The sequence below is a fragment of the Thamnophis elegans genome, chromosome 2 (genome assembly GCF_009769535.1).
Source record: "Thamnophis elegans isolate rThaEle1 chromosome 2, rThaEle1.pri, whole genome shotgun sequence".
Taxonomy (NCBI): Eukaryota; Metazoa; Chordata; class Lepidosauria; order Squamata; family Colubridae; genus Thamnophis; species Thamnophis elegans.
In genome coordinates, this window is record NC_045542.1 from 73563845 (window position 1) to 73583651 (window position 19807).

General features: G+C 36.0%; 1 protein-coding gene across 1 annotated transcript in view; it reads left to right on the forward strand.

Annotated features, from left to right (window-relative positions):
* DOCK2 (dedicator of cytokinesis 2) overlaps positions 1-13140 on the forward strand; it is a 299490-nt gene extending 286350 nt beyond the window's left edge. The window contains exons 49-52 of the mRNA XM_032212175.1: positions 909-1080; positions 3381-3504; positions 5926-6065; positions 11687-13140. Coding sequence (XP_032068066.1) covers positions 909-1080; positions 3381-3504; positions 5926-6065; positions 11687-11755 — 505 coding nt within the window. The 3' untranslated portion in view covers positions 11756-13140. The remainder of the gene's footprint in view (positions 1-908; positions 1081-3380; positions 3505-5925; positions 6066-11686) is intronic.
* Positions 13141-19807: the final 6667 nt, after the last annotated feature.

Sequence of the window (19807 nt, forward strand, 5' to 3'; positions counted from 1 at the left end):
CAGTTCGAAAGAATGTAAAAATACAAGTAGAAAAATAAGAAACATTTTGGTGGGAAGGTAACAGCGTTCTGTGCGCCTTCGGCATTTAGCCATGCTGGCCACATGACCACGGAGACATATCCGGACAGCGCTGGCTCTTCGGCTTTGAAATGGAGATGAGCACCGCCCCCTAGAGTCAGGAACGACTAGCACATATATGCGAGGGGAATTTTTACCGTGTGTACTTGCTTCCCTCTTTTTTCATTGTTTGGTTTTATTTTAATTGAATTTTAAATTTAAAATCCTTATTTACTGTTTTAATGTTTTGTAGCAGCAGCCCCCTGACCTTTTGGATGCCAGGAACCATGGAGGGTGTTTTTCTTCCACAGATGGGAAGGCCATGGTTTTGTACTCTGCCTGAATCCCACACATGCACAGATGGGGCTTTGCTCACTTGCGTGGCCCAGATCCTGGCTGGTTGTGGCCTTGTGCTAGTCTGAGGCCCAAGGCTTGGGAACCTCTGTTTTATAGTACATTGGAGTCAATGTCTGTAAGCTACTTAGCAAGATAGGTGGCAGACAACTTTGATTTAATCAATCAATCAATCAATATTAATTTCCCTTTGTTTTCTTATTTATTCCATTCCATGCCTATTATAAACATGTCCTCAAATGAACTCTTACCTCCTGTTTGTCAGTTCCTGTTTTCATCAGGAATGAATGCCAGTATTAAAAAGAAAAAACTTGGTAGTTGTAATGTTTTCCCTAACTAGTTTTCCACTGCTAGGATTTCCAATTCCTTCTTTCCCTCTGGAACTGCCTTATGTCATTGGATTTGCCATATTGCAAAGAGCCTCTGCAAGGGAACAGCAGAGGCTGCTGTGGGCAGATTAATTAAGTTAATTAATTTGTTTCCATTTACATCGGCAGCTTTGAACTCGAAGTCATGTCACCCAAGGCAACCGAATCTGTGTCAGAAGAAAATAGCCGTTTCATAAGCAGGCAGCCTGAAGTGAAAATGAGGAAAGGCCGGAAGAGAGAAAAGCGAAGCAGCGTCATACTGCCAGACAAAAAGTCTTCCGACCTTCCTGATATGAAATGTGTAAGTTATTGTTAACAGGGTAATTTTGGTATCTTTCATATTAGGCACATTTTAACCAATCTGTGGCCTTTAAACAAATAAATAAATCTTGTATTTATTTATTTATTTAAGATGCCAACAGCCAATTTGGTCAGGTGACAATCTAGCATGTTGTGAAGCTGCATCACTCTGTTTAACACAGTCAGAGAATCAGCCCTGGAGTTGACATTCTCTGGGTTAATCTGTTGCCTAATATAAGGGCAGATGCTGGGTGGGAGATTGCTTAAGCAATCTGGAGGGGAGCAGCTGGCTGCACATCTATGGCCTCCAGCTCCAGCTGAGGTTCCTTCAAGATAAATAAATGCTCACTTTGTTAAAGAAACAAAATATCTTATTACGATACCACAACTTTGCTAACTATGCCATAAACAGAGCAAAGAGATACCTCACTGGCATCTTCTTTGGTGCCATTTATCATCTGAGCACTTTGATCACGCTAATATATCATCAGCTTGAATTTATGTAACTTTCACTGCAAAATTTTATGGCAAACCTAGCAGGGGGAAATGGATTCTGAGTATTAAAAATGCAATGTCATTTTTATACAAGAGAGTATCTACATCAGTTCAGTGAAGAAGTTTCATCCAATTTTGTTTGCTGCCAAAAATGTAGAACTACCTGAAGATCAGTTTAAATCACAGATCCTTTAGAAGAATTATAGCAAAATATGCATTACACCATCACAACAGCTGTTTATCAGAAACATTACCCTATCTATTTTTTAAGACCAGGAGTAAATTGAAACTCTTTTATGGTTGCCCAAAATATAAAAACAAAGCATTCAAAATTTTATGCTATTTTAAATTCTAGGATTAGAATTTAGGGGTTTTGTTTTGTTTTGTTTTTTTGAAATTATGGTGGCATGAATTGTTAATAATCATTATGTGCTGTCCTGAAGATTTTGAAAAGAATTAAACATGGGTCCTCATTGAATTATGAAATTTAGAATTGAAAAAAAAATAGAAAAATCAACTTTTTGATATCAAAAACATATCAAGTATATTTATGAGTACATCTTCCATAACTGCCCTCCATACTTTTCACTTATTTTCACAATGGAAGGGTATATAGAATGACTTATATTTCATTTTAGAATCTGAACTATTTTTTAAAAAACATAAACCTAATTATCTACCATAGTCTGGCTAAAGGTACGTAGGACAATCATAACAAATGCTTCTAAAATTCTCCCCCCCTCTCTGTCTCTGTCTCTCTCTCTATGTGTCTGTCTCTCTCCCTCCCTTCCGCTCTTTCTGTGTGTGTAGGAGAGAGAAACATGCTTTCCTAATATTATTGTTTGTTACATTTATTTGCTGCCTAATGACATTAGAAGAAGTATATTTCTTTGATTACCTGTAAACTGCCAGTTTTTAATATTATATCTCATAATATTTTTATATTCAAGCAGCAAGATTGAATTCATTCTGAAATGTTTTCATACCATGATCTTATGCATGTCTATTTTTTTTAAAAAAGATCATTTAATAGTTTTTATACCTAGCCAAGTCTAAATGTAGAAATAGACCCTGATATAATAAAGTAGTAAAATTGCTAGAGTTAATTTGTGTGGAGAGAGAGAGAGAGGGAGGGAGGGAGGGAGGGAGGGAGGGAGGGAGAGAGAGAGAGAGAGAGAGAGAGAGAGAGAGAGAGAGAGAGAGAGAGAGAGAGAGAGAGAGAGAGAGAGAGAGAGAGAGAGAAACTGGAGGGGCATTGGCATTCTGGTACTACCGCTATGAAGATATTTTGAACTTCCGTTTCCATGATCTCTAGCAAATGCAGTGAGTGACAGCTGATATGATCATTAGTCCAAAACAACTAGACAACTACAAATTATCTAGTATAGATTATATTTTATTTCCTTTTTTTTCCTCTGTACCTTTGAGCAAGTTTTATTAGCATTAAAAAAAGATGAATGGAAACTCCAAACTCATTATGCTCTTAGGGCACAATTCAAATTCTATTCATTTTTAGCAGAATAATTCCAGTTAAATTTAGGGCCCTAAATGGCATCCTTAGGTCAATAACTGACAGTGATGTATGTTTACTTAATACATTACTGACTTTCCTGCATTATCCAGGAACAGTTTCTTTTTGATAACCTCCAATTCAGTAGCACTCCCTTCGCACAATTGGAAATAAATATTACTGCACAATCAGATTGTAACTATTTTATCTTATATATTAAAAAGTAACCCATTAAAACCAAACAATTTCCTTTCTTGAATTTTACACTTTGGCTTGTTGTTGTTATGACTGTGCAGCTGTCAAGAAAATATGAATTTATGAGTGATACCAACCTTTCTGAACATCTGGATGTCCCTCAGAAAACATCTGTTCTTCTCAAGCAAATGAGTTTTGCCAGCCGTTCTATGCCAACCATACCAGGTAAGTTAATTAAGAAAGTGAAAGCTCTGCAGTTTTACGCTATCATTAATTTTTTAAAAACGATAAAATTCACTCCTGTTCATTTAAAAATAACAACAACGCTGTTATGTTATGTAATTTTGCCAGAAATTAAATAATACATGAGCAGTTTCAGCATCTTTTGAATCTAGACTATATATTCTCATGAAGGCAAAACCTACATTGCCTAGTATTCAAATATTTTAAAATCCTTCTTGTCTTTGAATATAAGGGGGGGTGTTTGGTGGTGGTGGGGAGAACATCAGCATGTATCTTGGGAAACGTTCTTTCTGTTTCATGTACTTAAACTCATGTTAACACTTCTGAACAATATGTAGATAGTCCTCGACTTACAACAATTCATTTAGTGACCATTTGAAGTTACAAAGCATGGAAAAAGTGAATAATGACCATTTTTCACATTACAACCTTTGTGGCATCCCCATGATCATTTGAGGAAGATTCAAATGTGTGGCAACTGGTTCATATTTATGACCATTGCAGTGTCCCAAGGTCATGTGATCTCCTTTTGCAACTTCTGGTCAGCAAAGTCAATGAGGAAGCCAGGTTCCCTTGACAACTGTGTTACTTAGTGGTTGCAATGATTTGCTTAAGAACTGTGACAAGAAAGATCATAAAATGGAGCAAAACTCACTTAACAAATGTCTCACTTAGCCACAGAGGTTCAATTGTGATTGTAAGTCGAGGATTACCTGTACAAAGATTTGTCACTTTATTCATACAAGAAATTTTGTTCCATGAAATAGACATTTAAAACAGACAGAGAAATAAAATATAATGTGCTTGTGGTAAAGGCGACTATTTAATATAGTGCTGAAAAAAACCCAGAAAAGTAGGCAATGTATATTTGTCATAACCGATAAATGTCAAAATTCATCTGGATACTTGTACATCACAATTCAGCTGATGTTTTTATTATTTGTATGAGTGATCCCAGCAATTGCCTCCTAAGATTTCATCATTCATGTCTCAAATAAATGGTTCATCTAGCTGAGTTTGTGAACATGGTCTGATAGACTGGGAGAAAGTCTTATTCTTTTCCTGTTTCCAAACTCTAGATGTCTAGAGTACCTTTGTAATAAATACTCCCATGAAATACTGACAGAGACCCAATATTTTTACTGTTGCCTTTGTTATATTTGTGTTTTATTTGTGCTGATAAATAAATGTCTTCCTTTATTTATTTATCAGCACAAATAAAACACAAATATATATATATATATGTGTGTGTGTGTGTGTGTGTGTGTGTGTGTGTATGTATGTATGTATGTATGTATGTATATGTACGTACGTACGTATATACATACATACATATACATATACATATATATGTACATATACATACATACATACATACATACATACATACATACATACATACATACATATATATATATATATATATATATATATATATATATATATATATTCATAGTACTTCATAGCCCTCTCTAAGTGGTTTTCACTGACAGCCTATTTCCCCCAACAATCTGGGTCCTCATTTTACTCACCTTGGAAGGATGGAAGGATGAGTCAATCTTGAACCGGTGAGACTCGAACTCCAAATTACTGGCAGCCAGTAGTCAGCAGAAGTAGCCTGCAGTACTGCCTTCTAACCACTGCGCCACCATGATTACAGGAAATAGTTCCTATATCAGCATGTAGCTTCAAAGAAGCCTAATTGAAAAATGGTTTTCTTCAAGGCCAGAAATAGGAACTGCTTCTACATGCTGGTGCAAAAATGGAAACACTGCAGTCATATTTTGCATAACATAAAAAGATAGCAAAGATGATGGCTGCATCAGTGGAAATGCTCACTTTCTAATGCTGAAGGAGTTGCCGGTAGCAGAATGATGAAATGTATCTTATAAATTCCCACAGAATGGCTCTAACTTGATATATTAAATCTATTATTTTTGTCACTGACTTAAAGATCTCAGGGACAATGCTAAAGTAGCAGAACATTTCTCTTCATGCCCAGGCTTCTGTGAGGGATATCTTTGAAGGATATTCTATCATGTGAATATTCACATAGATTAGTACATTCTAGTCAGAGTTAACCATTTCTGTGAAAATTTAAGCTTTAGACCTATTTGTAACACACACACACACACACACACACACACACACACTACCAGAGAGGGAGGGAGAGAAACTGATGATGTAAATATATCTCTATCTCTATCTATTTCTCTCTATCTCTATCTCTATCTCTATCTCTATCTCTATCTATTTCTTTCTATCTATCTATCTATCTATCTATCTTTCTTTCTTTCTTTCTTTCTTTCTTTCTTTCTTTCTATCTATCTTGTTTGTGCAATTTACTGATATGGATTCCATTTTGCAATTTTATCTTGACTATTTTTCTGCACTGTTTTGAAGCTTTAACTCTATCCATATGCCCAACACTGGAAGAAACAAATGTGTCACAGAAAATCAGTCAGACAAGCATTCCACCCATCTTGGAAACAGAAAAGAAAACTCTAAAAAGGAAGAAAGTGAACCAGCTCTTCAAAACAATAGTAAGTGTCAGTGTTTCTGTTCAATTTTTAGGCACTCAAACTTAACATTTGTAAGCAGCCTACACATTTCATGTTGGCCTACAGTATTGTATCTACTTAAAGTGATAAAAATTAGATCTTTCAAAATATACACTGTAATACAAGTTGACTTACAACTTATGACTTCAGACTTATGACTTAGACCTATGACTACAGTTGTCCCCAAAATGTTGCTAAGCAAGACAGTTAAATGAATTTTGTCCCCTTTTATGTCCTTTCTTGCGACAGTGAACACTGCAGTTGTTAAGTTAGTAATATGGTTGTTAAGTGAATATGGGTTCCCCTTTTACTTTGCTTTTCAGAAGTTCACAAAAAGTGATCACATGAATCCAGGACACTGCAACTGTCATAAACATGAGTCAATTGCCCAGCATTTGTATTTTGATTATGTAATCATGGGGATGCTGCAGTGGTCATAAGTTTGAAAAATGGTCATAAGTCACTTTTTTCAGTAACTTCAAATGGTCACTATTGTAAATCGAGGATTATATCTGTAATCCTTGACTTTGGAGGGTTTTTTTTGTTTATTTTATTTTCTATTGGATAGCAATGGGTTTACATGATTTTTTTAGTACAAAATATGCTTCTTAGTCCATGCCATCTGATCACAATGCTGAATATTTTGGGGCTATAGAGTGTCACATTATTTTTGACTAGACTGTGCTTCAGTTTTCATAGATGATGACTATATTATCATTTTAAAGCACTCCCGATAGATTGTTGCAGTTATTATATCAATTATATAATATGGTAAGAAGCACTGTCAGCTGATTGATTGACACAGTTGGGGTGTTTATTTGATGCCATCATACTAACTTAACGAAAGATAATTCAGGATACCTTGACACCTAATATATCTCTCAGCATATCGATTTGTTAAAAATATACAGATTGAACATTAACTACAAGAAATATTTTTATGTTAGTTCTCCAGAGACAGAATTTCAGTGCATCAGCATTGCATTTTGATTCCTCAAGGGTTCATTCAAAAATAAATTGCACCTAATTTAATGAAAATATATGCTAGCTTGAAACTTTGATTCCCCCCCCCCCCCATTGTATAATATAGGGAATAAATTAGTCCCAGCAGGAAACTGGAAGGCAAAAAGCTATTTCTCAGTTCTCCCTTGTCAATCTTGCAGACAATTTTAGACCAAGCTGAGGTGGAAATGTTGTCCTGAATATGTAGGATTGGTCTGTTCATTCTAGAATCCAGAACCTGAGATTATTTTTGAGACTTCCCAAGTACAGAGCCTGTCATAGAGGCAAAACAATAGTTTTTAATGTGATCTGTAGCATGCATATCCTATCTGCTTCTCTGGTTATATTTACATTTTCCTATCTATCCCTCAGAGATGTGAACCAAAGCCCATCTTTGCTCCTCTTTCTAAATTTGCATTTTGCAAATGTTGTTTTATATATAGCTTCCTTTGGTGTTGCAGTAATAAATATTTTTAGGAAGGTCATCTAACTTTGCATTGTGCTTCTGTTCTGGCTGTGCTGGGGAAATAAATATTACTGCTCCTCTCTCCAGATGCTGCATTCCAAGTAAGAATCCTGATAACTAATTAGAGGGAATAAATTACTTAACGATATCTATTAATTACTTACATCTTCCCGTCTCCAAATCCAGTAGAGAGGGCATGCTGTGGGTTCAATTATATGGGGAGCTACATTTGGCAGTGAGCTTTCTCAACTGCCACGCCTGCATTGCAGAATATCGTTCTCGCTGAGGTTAAGTTGGCACCATTGCTCCTAATTTTCTGAAGGTCCCGTAAGACCTGATTGTACATCTAGCCTGGGGATGCTAGAAATCAGGCATTAGTGATGTGACTCTGTTATTATTAAACTCCATTCACCCATTATAGAATAGAATAGAATAGAATAGAATAGAATAGAATAGAATAGAATAGAATTCTTTATTTGCCAAGTGTGATTGGACACACAAGGAATTTGTCTCTGGTACATATACTTTCACTGTAAATAAAAAAATACATTTATCATGATTCATAAGATACAACACATAATGATAAACATAACTTACTAATAAGCAATCAAATCATACTAGGAAAAAATAAAACAATATAAATTTTAAAGATGCAAGCAACAAGATTGTTCTACGTGCAATCCTTGTTTTATTGATTGCATGTAATATTCTAATTTTCTGAGATTGTGGATTTGGGGTTTTCATGAGCTGTACGCCATAATCATCACAATTATGACAAATCATGGCTTGAACTATCTTGCTTTGCATGTAATGAGTCTATCTCATATATAAGTTTGACCTTTTAAGTTGCATTACTGAAATAAATGAACTTTTGCACGATATTCTAATTTTTCGAGTTTCACCAGTATGTCCAGGATGTGAGGGGGTCTGTAAATATTTTCACAGCCCTCTTTTTGACTCATCCTCAATAGAAGGCAGGTTGATAGCAATTGTTTTTCTGCAGTTCTAATTATCCATTGAAGTCTGTGTCTGTCTTGTTTGGTTGCAGAGCCAAACCAGATAGTTATAGAGGTGCAGATGACAGACTCAATGATTCCTCTGTAGAACTGAATCAGCAGCTTTTTGGACAGTTTGAGCTTTCTGAGTTGGCGGAGAAAGGACATTATTTGTTGTGCTTTTTTGATGATGTTTTTGATGTTAGGTGTCGATTTTAACTCTTGAGATATGATAGAACCTAGAAACTCAAAGGTCTCTAGTGTTGATACCTTGTTGTGGTGGTAGTATAGGAGGGTTTCTCCTAAAATCTACTATCATTCTTACGGTTTTGGGTGTATTTAGTTCAAGCTTGTTCCAGTTGCACCACAAGGCTAGTTGTTCAACCTCCCGTCTGTATGCAGATTCATCATTATCTAGAATGAGACCAATAACTGTTGTATCATCTGCAAACTTCAGTACTTTAACAGATTGATCTTTTGAGATGTGGTCATTGGTGTATAGAGAGAAGTGGAGAAAGCACACAGCCCTGGAGGGCCCCTGTGCTAATTGTACAGGTATCTGGCATGATTTTGCCTGCTTCACTTGCTGCTTCCTGTCTGTTAGGAAGCTTATGATCCATTTACAAATGTGGTCAGGTACAGCTAGCTGATTTAGTTTAGTTAGAAGAATATCTGAATGATGGTATTTAATGCTGAACTAAAGTCTACAAAGAGGACCCCTGCATAGGTCTTTGGAGATTCAAGATGTTGTAGGATGTAGTGCAGAGTCATATTAACAGCATCACCCGTTGATCTATTTGCTCGGTAGGCAAATTGCAAGAGATCTAACAACAGATCCATGATGGTTTTCAGGTGGGCCAGCACTAGTCTTTCATAGGTTTTCATAACTACAGATGTTAGAGCAACCAGTCTGAAGTCATTCAGTTCCTTGATTGAGGGTTTCTTTGGCACTGGGATGATAGTAGAGTGTTCGAAGCAAGAAGGAACATAGCACATCTCTAGTGATTTATTAAAGATGCGGGTGAAGATGGGGGCCAGTTGGTCAGCACAAGCTTTTAAGCAAGAAGGAATTATCTTGTGTGGGCCTGGTGCTTTTCCTGGCTTTTGTCTGTGAAATAAACCTTGCACCTCATTTTCTGTAAAATGGTGGGCCTGATGGGATGGGGTCAGTTGTAGGATGCTTGGCTGTTGTAAATGTGTCTGAGATGGGGATTGTGGAGATGGGTGGCAGTAGTTTTCTCTTTACCTTCAATAAAACACATTCAGGTCATCTGCTAGTTGCTGATTTCCTTCAGCCTGGGAAGGTGGTTTGCTGTAATCGGTGATATTTTATATTTTAAAGCGTTTTCCACATGTTTGCTGGTTCATTTGTTGCTAACTAGTTCCTTAGCTTTTCGGAGTAGCTTCTTTTTGCTGCTCTGATCTTCTGTGTTAATGTTTCTGGCCTGATTGTACAGTAAATTATCTCTTTTTAGCTGTGTTTTTACAGTTTTAACATTTTTAACAAAAGCAAGACATTTATAAACTAAGTTTATCCCATTTTACGATCTTTCTTGCCACAGTTGTTAAGTGAATCATTGCAGCTGTGAAGTTAGTAACATGGTTGTTAAATGAATCTGGCTTCCCCATTGACTTTGCTTGCAAAAAGTGATTACACAATCCTGGGACCCTGCAATCATCATAAATATGAGTCAGTTGCCAAGCATCTGAATTTTGATCACAGCACAAGGGATGCTACGATGGTCATGAGTGTGAAAAATGGTCATAAATCACTTTTTTTCAGTGAAGATGTAACTTTGAATGGTCACTAAACAAACTATTATAAATTGAGAATTACCTGTAGCTTACAGGAAGAGGATGAACAAATCTCTCTTCTTAAATATTTCCTTAACAGGAAGAACTAACTTTAAATACACCAGTCACCTAATTAGACACGTATAATTTGAGTCCATTCAGGCTTTTTACAATAATGTAGCTCTTTCAAGAAAAGAAGCCATTGAACCTGCTGATTGCCTCCAAACCCAATGGGATTACTCTGACATTTGTTCAACTACCTTGAGGAAATTAGCAGAGTAACCAAAAGAGCCTCTTAGCTTCCTAATCCTGGTGGGATATCAGGGATGCATCTCTGAGGCAACTTTCATCAGGTCTCTAAAATTATCAAAGTATTCTTGTTTTCATCCAAAAAAAAGCCTCTTCTCTAGACTTCAGTGGATTTTTCTATTAACTATGATTGCTCTGCTTTAAAAGGTATCCTTCCAAGTCTGTAATTTCTTCATTGCTTCCAAATTCTATCTGAACATAGAGCATATTATAGAACATAGAATCATAATGAAAAGAAGGATTAGGGGAGACATGATAGCAGTGTTCCAATATCTCAGAGGATGCCACAAAGAAGAGGAAGTCAAGCTATTCCCCAAAGCACCTGAGGGTAGGACAAGAAGCAATGGGTGGAAACTAATCAAGGAGAAAAGCAACTTAGAACTGAGGAGAAATTTCTTAAGTTAGAACAATTAATCAGTGGAACAACTTGCCTCCAGAATTTGTAAATGCTCCATTACTGGAAGATGTTGGATAACCATCTGTCTGAAGTGGTGTACGATTCCTGCCTAGGCAGGGGGGTGGACTAGAAAACCTCCAGGGTCCCTTCCAACTCTGTTATTTTATAGAGCTGGAAGGGACCTCAGAAATCTTCTGCTCTAATGCCCATCTCAAATCATCCCAGTCAAATGGTTGTCTAGTCTGTTTTCGAAAACATCTATTGATGGAGCATCCACAACTGGCACCCAAGCTACTCCATTGATTAATTGTTCTCACTGTCAGAAAATTTATCCTTACCTATTGGTTGGATCTCTCATTAACCACCCATTACTTTTTGTCCTGCCCTCTTGTGTTTTGGAGAATAAATCAATCCCCTCTTCTCTGTCATAGCCCCTCAAGTACTGGAAGACAGTTATCATGTCTTCCCTAATCCCTTTCTTCCAAAAGCCAGCTATTGTGAGAAGGGTGAGAAATATTTTTTTCTCATATAATGTTCTTACTTCACAGAAAGTAAAGTCAATCCTGAAATGATTGCTTACAATAAGGTCACAAAGAAATACAAATGTTAACATCCAATCTTTTCCTTCTCTTCTACCTAGTACAAGTCCAAGCAACCTGAAGATGGAAGGTGTACGAGTGAACGGCAATCTGATGTCTCAGAGCTGTGAATAAATTCCACTGTTTGAAAGAAAATAATTATAGGCAAATAAAAAAAAAAACCAATTCTAAATTGGAAATGAAGGTTTGCTTACAATGTTGATAATGTATATAAAATCATTTGTACTATCAGTCAAAACCTAATGCTGTTGCACTCATAAATGTGTGACTTTGGTGATATGCAAGATTTGTTAATCTGTTCTTAATCTCAATATGTTGGGAATCAATGACATGAAGTGGCCATTGGAGAAAGCATTTATCTTCCACTGTGCATAGAAGTTAATGTAACTCAAATAATATAACCCTGGACTTGATGTTTACAATTCTTTTGCCTTATATTTGCACTTTGTATTGTATATATATGTGTGTGTGTGTGTGTGACAGCAAATATAGATTTGTGGTCATAATCTATTGCATATAATCTATTGATACCACCTATTCCAATCCTTGTATATAAACATTAGAAAATGGGTCTTAGTTGATTCCACTGGACTGAAAAATCAGTAATGAAGTTTGCTAAAATCAAAATGTTATGTGATCAACATCTTGCCTGATTCCATGGGACTTATCATTACGCATTTATCTTCCATTGCTGAAATATCTCTTATGACCTCTCTCTACTCTATTTTATTGCTTGTTCCTGGGGGAGGGGGGAGATGGCTAAGTGACATATTTGTTTCATATTAGGAAACAGTCTGACTTTCTTAACTTAAGTAGTTCTTTTCCAAAATGGGCCATACCGGTCTTCTTGGCATTGTACACTCATTAATTAATGAGTTGTAATAGCCTGGGCTGAGTTTGCCCATAGGTTGATAATTTTTATGTGTGAAATATTTTAGAACCATAGTATGTTTTTAAAATGTTCTGTCATAAACTGTATCATCTTTCTTTTAGGAAGTCATTTCAAGAAATATATCTTTATTGGTTCATTATGCCAACATTATGTCAAAATATTCATTAGTTTCTGTAATTTCTAGCTGAAGCACACAGTACAATTGCTTTGATCTAATAAACATATGATCAAAGGGACTTCTTCTTTTAAAAAAAACTGTTCAACTTCTTGCCTCAAGGTGCAACTGAAAGTTACTTTGGAATTCCTACAAGAATGGGGGTGTGGTATTAACTTACTCTTAATTGATATTCTGATGTAGTAGAATTTTAAAATAAGGGAACCCAGCATCGCTTACTTGAAATGTTCACTAGCATAAAAAACAATCTAGCCTGAATGATAAGGCAGCTGTGGTTGGATTTTTTTTTTTGAATCTGCAGTCGCTATCTCTATAACACATAGAATATTAGAAAATATAAAGGCACGAGTTCAAGTTCTCTTTTTGGATTTATTTCCATGTCATGTGAGTCTTGTAGGACTACAGGTAGTCCTCTATTTAAGAGTTCAGTTGAGCCCAAAATTTCTGTTGCTAAGTGAAACATTTGTTACGTGAATTTTGCCCCATTTTGCGACCTTCCTTACCACATTTGTTAAGTGAATCACTGCAGTTTTTATCTTAGTAACACAGTTGTTAAGTGAATCTGGTTTCCACATTGACTTTGCTTGTCAGAAAATCACAAAAGGTGATTGCATGATCCAAAGGACACAGCAAAAGTTATAAATATGAGTTAGTTGCCATGCATCTGAATTTTGATCATATGATACTGCAATGGTTGTATGTGTGAAAAATGGTCATAATTCACTTTTTTCAGTGCTGTTGTAACTTTGAACAGTCACTAAATGAACTGTTGCCTATTGAGGACTACCTATGCAAGCTTTCTTGGCATTTATTCCCAAAATCTGGAATTCTGAAAGTCAGAAGTCCAGGAGTTCCAAGATACAGAACTCTAGATCTGGAACTAGATCTGTCTAATTCCCTCTGTGTTATTCATTTATTTATCAAAATGTATGAAAATGTATGTGGCCACCCAACTTATTTTTAGTGACTCTCGGCAGCTTATAAAGACAACAACCCTTCCCCTTCCCCCTCTCTCTATAATCTATATCTATATCTATATCTATATCTATATCTATATCTATATCTATATCTATATCTATATCTATATCTATATCTATATCTATATCTATATCTATATCTATATCTATATCTATATCTAATCTATATCTATATCTATCTATCTCTATCTCTATCTCTATCTCTATCTCTATCTAATCTATATCTATATCTATATCTATATCTATATCTATAATCTATCTCTATATCTATCTATCTATCTATCTATCTATCTATCTATCTATCTATCTAATCTATCTCTATCTATCTATCTATCTATCTATCTATCTATCTATCTATCTATCTAATCTATCTCTATCTATCTATCTATCTATCTATCTATCTATCTATCTATCTATCTATCTATCTATCATCTATCATCTATCATCTATCTATCTGTTTTTGTAGATTTTTGGCTTAAACACATAGCCGAAAACACCAGCCTGAAGATGGCGAGTGAGACCTTGCCAAAACGTTGCCAAGACAATCTCAATCTTACACGGGAAAAGATCTGAATACAACAAGACCAGCATATCTACCCCTGTGAAACTCTACGAATACACACACACACACACACACACACACACACACACACACACACACACACACAAAAGCAATAACCCCTCTTCTTCCATCAAGAGCCAAAAACATTTATTTCAGCAAAAAATATTACATACATCCCATCAGAAGGAAGAACATATTTCTGCAAAAACATTGCATGCATTCTGGGTTTGCTGATAAATTGTATAAGGTGCCCAGTCATTTATTAATATTTATGTTTTGATTGTGATCTTATAAAAGTACTTCAATCCCCTCATTTAGAATGGATGTTTCCAGTGGCTAATGTTAATAAAATAATACTTACCATAATATTTATAACCTATCTGAAGTATTGAGTTATAGATGGTCTTTAAAGTTTTCAAGTGCTCACTGTATAGCAATGAAGGGAAATAACTCTACAATCTGTGTTTCTAAATATCACTTTTCCCATTTGCATGATCTCATACTTACAGCTTAGTAGAACAGAAAATCAGATGCTGTAACACGTACAGTTTTCACACAGGGAGTGAATCATTCTGACACCATCAAGTGTTGAATGAATAAGTTATTATTTTTTCTTTTTTTCCATCATCAGATCTGGAGTGCTGCTCATTGCTTAATATTAATTCTCTGATATACAGGCTTTCCCTAACATGAAGCTCTTTGTTTAGCGTACTTGTTAAAATATTTGTATAGAAACAAGGCATGTCAAGTTGAAGGGAGTTAATTTCATTTCTAATTGAAAATAGAAAATATGTTGTTCGGGCTCCCTTTCTTTCTTCTGTTGCTTGGAAATAGATGATAGTGACTCATGCTAGAAAACAGTAATATTGTATGTGACTGTGCATACTTAACTTTTAATAGAAATGTGAAAAATCTATTTGATTTTTCCTTTAAAAAAAAAAGAAAACTTAAAACAACTCTTATTTCATTATACATTTGAAAACTCAGGTAAGTATAACTTGTGCATCAGTAAAACTAAAACTATTAAAATCAACATATATCAATAGCTATAGCACTTAGGTTATATACCACTTTACAGAGCTTTACAGCCCCCTCTAAGTGGTTTACAGAGGCAGTATCAGTGGTGGGTTATGACTGGTACGCCCCGGTACGGGCATACCGGTGCCTGCCAGGAGCACCAGGTACCGTTCCGGTATGGTGCTCCGGAGGGCCCACCAGCCCTTCTGCCCTCCTTACCTGTATTTGAGCTCTTGGGCGCTTCCATGCACAGAGCATACGCCACCTGCGTGCCACACCGCCGAGCAGCTGGAGCATCACGGAGACATCGTGAAGCATTGTGACAGTAAGTACACATATGCACACTTCATGCATGTGTGCATGCACTGCTCACGTTCATGTGGTGGACGCCAGGCCCCTTTACACTGTACCGGTTGCAACGGGATCCAGAACCCACCACTGGTCAGCATATTGCTTCCAACAATCTGGGTCCTCATTTTGCCCACCTCGGAAGGATAGAAGGCTGAGTCAACCTTGAGCCTGGTGAAATTCAATCTGCCAAATTGCAGGCAGCCTGCAGTACTGCATTCTAAGCAATTGGATAAGCTTCTATTGCATAGTGGCGTGTTAATGGTGTAATTCCGCTCAGTTTATTAAGTAGTTCCCTCTGTATTTAAGGATCTATAGACTCCCATTTATGGATAAAGGTGGATAGGAATGGCTGAAGTTTTTGAATATGTTTTCATGCAGAGATTTGTTTATTTACGTGGCACTATGTTTTTAATTCTTTTTTTAAGTTTGAATTTATGAACTGCTCTCAGTTATTTTGGAGTCAGATGGTAAAAAAACCCCAATAAATAAATGTCATAACCAGAAGTGGTATTCAGCAGTTTCTGATTAGTTTTGGAGAACTGGTAGTGAAAATTTTGAATAGTTCAGAGAACCGGTAAATGCCACCTCTGACTGGCCCTGTCCCCATCTAGTCTCTGCTTTCCAAGTCCCAGCTGATTGCGGGCGGGGAGGGATTTTGCAGTATCCTTCCCTGCCATGCCCACCAAGCCACACCCATGGAACCAGTAGTAAAAAAAAATTGAATCTCACCACTAGTTAACTCAACATTATCTACTACAGTGACTGGCAGAGATTCTTTAGAATTTTAAACCAGGGTTTTCCACATATACTTTATAGTCGTAAGGATTTATTTTCTTGCAAAACACATAGGAGTAGAAAGGAAAATCCTTGCCCAATCTTAGAATGTTCTGAAATTTCACTTAGCATCTTCAGTACACCTTATTTGAGGGGCCTGGGTCTGTAATGCAGCCCTTCACTTTCCAGAAAGTGCCCAAAAGGTTCTCCAGTGACAAGGTAACTCCAGTAGAACAAATGTGGATAATAGAAGAGAATATTCATAGCTCAAGGTTGAATTATGGAGTCAATTTAGGTAATGAAATATCTGTAAGAAAACAACTAAGATGACAGAGCATCAAGGACCCCACAGAAATATAGCTGATTCTATTCTTTCTGATCAGATGTTGTAATGTGTCCTAAAAGATGATAAGCTGCATCTTTTCCCATTATGTATTGTTGCTTCTATGGAACAGTGAAATGTGGAAATTTGAAATAGTAAATAATATAAAAGAAAACCATGAATAATTCATATGAGTGGGATTCAGTAAGAATATATTCTATATGCATTATGTGTAGTCTCTATGTAGACTTTGAGTCTTGGGTGTTCACAAATGAACAAATGTTCTAGATGTTGACCTATTGTACTCACAGGATTGCCAAACGATTACATCAAAATTTGGGAAAAACAGCTGTGGATGATAAGCACTCCTAATTTTGTCCATGTAGTGCTTTGGTAGTACTGTATAAACTTAGTTTTCATCTACTGCCTTCGTAGTACCGTATAAACTGGTTGGATGAATGACACGTCCAAGGAAGGAACAGAGAGTGAAAATCGGATGGTCTATCTCCTGTTTGGTAGTGGAATTTGAAAGAACATTCTTAATTGCAATATGCAATAAAACAAAGGTACTGACAAATTTCTGATCCCATGTACCATACTGTGTGTCTTATTTTTAGAAGTTATAATGGAATTTTGAGGGTCAAGATTCAAGCATCCCACATATTCTTAAAGTGAAGATCTGATGAAGGTCAGATGAGGGGGTGGGAACAGAGCTGCAAAAGTATTTTGGCAACTAACCTTCTTACAACATGAAATGTCCCTAACTTCTCAGCTTTTAGGAGAAGTTGTAAGAGCTGGCTGTTCTGCAGAGCAATGAGTATTAATGGTTTGAGAACTTGTCATAAGTAAGTAAGTAGGGTTATATTAAAATTAACTCACCCATATAGACAAATAGAGAAAAGGTTCAATTCTTTTTATCAACTGATTAATCCGTTCCAGATTCTTAAATTGGTTCCTTCAAACAGGTTGAACAAGACACATCAGTTTCCATTCAATGTCATTCCTGTGACAACTCTCCAGGAAGATTAGAGTGCAAACATTCATCTCAATCCTTTACTGTACTACTAGTGAATCTAAGAAAATCCTCTTTTGGGAAGCATGGTATTAAAGTCTTAGGTTTTCCTTCTAATTAATTACAGTGTATGTATTCATTTTTTTAAAGTGCTTTTAATTGTTTGATGTAATTAAAATTCACACTCTTTTTGGCAATACATTCTCTAATGATTCATGTCTGAATACGAACCAGCATTATAAAAGAATACTTTCCCCACATTTCACCTCTCTATATATATTTAGACATGGGCTGCATATGTCCTTCTTGCAAAGGAAAAAGAAAATAAGTTCTGATGTAACTTTCATAGCAATTATAATTTTTACATCTAATGTGGCTTCTTCAAGTCCATCACATTTTATCTTTGCACACAAGGGAATGATCCGGATGAATAATGGGGTTGCTCTCCTTGATTAATCAAAATTAAATTAACCTTGATTAATTAAAATTAAAAGCAGTGTTCCAGGAACAATCTGTTAGTTGGGACCCATCTACATTTTAAAAAAAATTAGAAAAACTTCTTTTTGTTCATTATGTCTGCAATTCCAGTGACAAACTGACTGATGTGTTATATGTTATTTCAGATTAAAAGATACATTCATTCCCAGCAGTATCAGTCATGAAATACTTTAAAGCATACAAATTGTTAATTTAAAAGTAGATATTTGTTCGTTCCTATAAATAGTTTAGAGTAATTTTAGGAACTTTTTATATTTCTAAAAAGGGCTACATGCCTGGAAGCAACAGAATAGAAAAGAAAGTACGGAAGAAAATCACAAAATACAAAGACCTGCAAACGGAAGTGGCACAACTATGGCAAAAGAAAACAAAGATAGTATCAATAGAAATAGGCACCTTGGGTGCAATCCCAAAACATCTGGAGTACCACTTGAACACTCTTGGCACTGAAAAAAACCCACCATCTGTCAATTGCCAAGGCAGCCTTACTTGGAACAGCTTGCATCCCATAATAATATTTTAACACCATGAAACATCAACATCTGCCTATCCCAGATTCTGAGAAAGGACTCAACTGATGGGCAAAAATGCCAAATCCAGTCTAAATATCTGGCCCACGGTACAATTAACTATAATGATAATCCAACACTAGATGGCACTGTTGAAGTGTTCTGTATCTTCTTCTGCCATCTAGTGATGAGTTGTTGTTTTTGCACTCAGATATGGTAGCCCTGAAGATTGCATACAGTGTAAGTAGCTTGTGAAGGTTTGGGTAGTAATCTTTATCATCCCTGAATATAAGAATGTATTTTTTTTCAGTGTACTTCCAGTAGCATTCACAAGAGGGAGCTATTCATCTATAATATTCAAAACTGAATCAGTCAAGTAGCTGAACATTCTAGGTCAGCAAGTTAACTCCACATTAAGGTGTGTGTGTTGTTTAATTGTATATTAAGCTCTTTAGAAATGCATTGGAAATTTTTCGGCATTTAAAATACATGTTCAAAGAGCCCTATATTCAGTAGCATTTCTGTAACATTCAGCATGAAAGAATCTGTACAGCTGCAAATTTGCATCCACTTTTGGGAAATTAGTCTCATTGTACCTGGACTAACTGCTAAAAAAAAAGAGCCTGTTCTTGTTGTCTAGGAATAGTGAATGTTTTTGATTGGGGCAATGTTTGTCAGATAATATTTCTAGACATTTATAAACCTAAAGCGTGTTGTTTCCACACACTAAGCAATAACATGTGTTCAAAATATTATTGTCAATGTTGCATGATACCAGGAAACAAAGAAAACCAAATTGCATTTGTGGTGAACGCGATTTAGCAGTTAACATTTGTTCTCCCTACGTTTCAAGGGCTTGCCCTGAGGTTAAGAAGTGTACTTCATTTATCAAACAAAAGTGAGACCGTTAAGCCAAAGTGATAACTTAGTGTAGCCCATGGAGAGTCAAAGTCTCATAACGTTCAATGAAATAAAAGATTCTTTATAAAGATAAGCTTTTTGACATCTGTGGAGTACCACACACATAATAAAAAGTGTACAATTATGGAAGCAGGTTTCAGCATGCATATGGG